The 1,776-nt window shown below is 42.6% G+C and overlaps 1 protein-coding gene across 2 annotated transcripts in view; it reads left to right on the plus strand.

Moving 5' to 3' along the window:
* Positions 1–1,776, plus strand: part of map6a (microtubule-associated protein 6a) — a 20,296-nt gene that overhangs the window by 16,794 nt on the left and 1,726 nt on the right. The window contains exon 4 of one of the 2 annotated variants that reach the window (XM_005926788.3): positions 801–911. The exons of the other annotated variant lie outside the window; for it this stretch is intronic. Coding sequence (XP_005926850.1) covers positions 801–911 — 111 coding nt within the window. The remainder of the gene's footprint in view (positions 1–800; positions 912–1,776) is intronic. 2 annotated transcript variants of the gene reach the window in all.

Here is a 1,776-nt window from a genome sequence, read left to right on the forward strand (position 1 = left end):
GCTTGTAGGGGCAGTAAAATGTAAACAGTGCTTAGCACACCACACACCCGGTGCTATCTTTATGATTTTTAGGCAAATAAGGATAGAAAGTATGGTAAAGAAAGTGATGTCTTGGACAAAAAAAAGAAAAAAAAGTTGTGATGTGCTTGTGTTTCTATCTGCTTGCTCATATTTAATGAAACATTACAAATAAATGCAAACAAAAACCAAAAAAGCAGAAAAAGCAGTGTCTTCTTTGCTTCTTTTTGTTAAGAAGAACCATGAAAAATTACCGGTTGCAGGTATCTGTCAGTGTTTCTTCCTGTCCAAGTCTTTGTCTTTGTGACAAACAACATTTCTGAAAAAATATATCGAGATTTTTTTTAAATCCACATGGAAGAGAATTTTCTCTCACAACTTTCTTTCTATGCTTATCAAAGATTGCGCCGTGTTCTGGCACGAGCTCTGACATCGTTCCCCGCTCCTGCATGTTGCCGTCACGTGAGAACCGAAGAATATATTATTTTTGCATCGTGTCTCAATATATTCTTAGAACTCGTGCGATTTATGGAGCAACAAGCATGAGGGAGGATGTCCAGACACTTATTCCAGAACAAGATGTCATGTGCTTCGTAGCTTTTAGTGAATTTGCCAAAAAAAAAAGAAATTCCACAGACGTGTGCGCGATGTTGCATTTCACATTGTTCTCTCTCATACTTTAGCCCGGTGGCACGGGTATGCTATTTGAGGATGTCACATTTTGGATGATGCTGTGTCCAATCTGTCCTGTGCTAACCAGTGACATTCTGGTTCATTTGAAGGGTTGTGCTAAAACAGTACCACTACATACAACTCTGCCAGCCAATCCGAGATATTGGCTGGGTGCAGACTCTAAAGCAACACCTGTGGGGCTGTGCACTTCCCAATCCCAGGTAATCAAGAGCAACAAGAAGACATAGACACAGAATTGCCACTCATTGTCATTCATACTTGCTCATGGAGTTGTCATTTACTTTTGTTTTCTATTACAGTGGCACACTTTTGTTTTTTTTCTGGTGAACCACCACATTATCTCTGGTCTACTCCCCTCTGTATTTCTCTTCCATATGGACACTAGAGTAAGGGGGGAGGTGGGTTAGAGGGGGACGTTTGCCTGCCTGCTGTCACATCCTACATTTAAGGTTCCTTAAGGTGGCTTTTCTTAAGGAGGCCTTGGGTTTTAGTCCAGTCGTGAGCGACTAGTCCCGATCGAGCTGCCGGAATGCACCCACTCCCCACGGTTAAATTGCATGACTGACTAGTTGAGTTAGTGGCTCAGGTATGACCCCAGTTATGTGCGAGGCAGGTCACTCATGCACTGTAGTCACATGCAAAACTGAAACAAATCCATCTCATGTGGACTTTTCTTTCTTTAAAGCATGCTGCCACTGTTTTCTGTTGGACCTGCAATCTGAGTTTGTGTTCAGTAATTTGGCCCAGGCTTTGCACTAGACTGTGACGAGCGTTAGCATGGGTGTGAGATGAGCGGTAAGTATGGATGGAATGAGGGAAGCGACACTGCTTTGATCAGTTATGACAGGAGCTCTAGGTGCATGCTTATGATCTAATTTGTGATTTGGATTTTTTCCATCGTCTACTGCATTTTGTAGCCTTTCTTTCAAAGAACACCCCGAGACCCTCATTGTACTCTTGGCATCCTGGAAATCGTGATAGTGCTGCGACTAAGCGAATGGGTCAAAGTACAGGGTGGGCCATTTATATGGATACAGCGTAATAACATGGGAATGGTTGGTGATA

Source organism: Haplochromis burtoni, unplaced genomic scaffold, assembly GCF_018398535.1.
Source record: "Haplochromis burtoni strain Fernald_Lab_line unplaced genomic scaffold, NCSU_Asbu1 Contig_24, whole genome shotgun sequence".
Lineage (NCBI taxonomy): Eukaryota > Metazoa > Chordata > Actinopteri > Cichliformes > Cichlidae > Haplochromis > Haplochromis burtoni.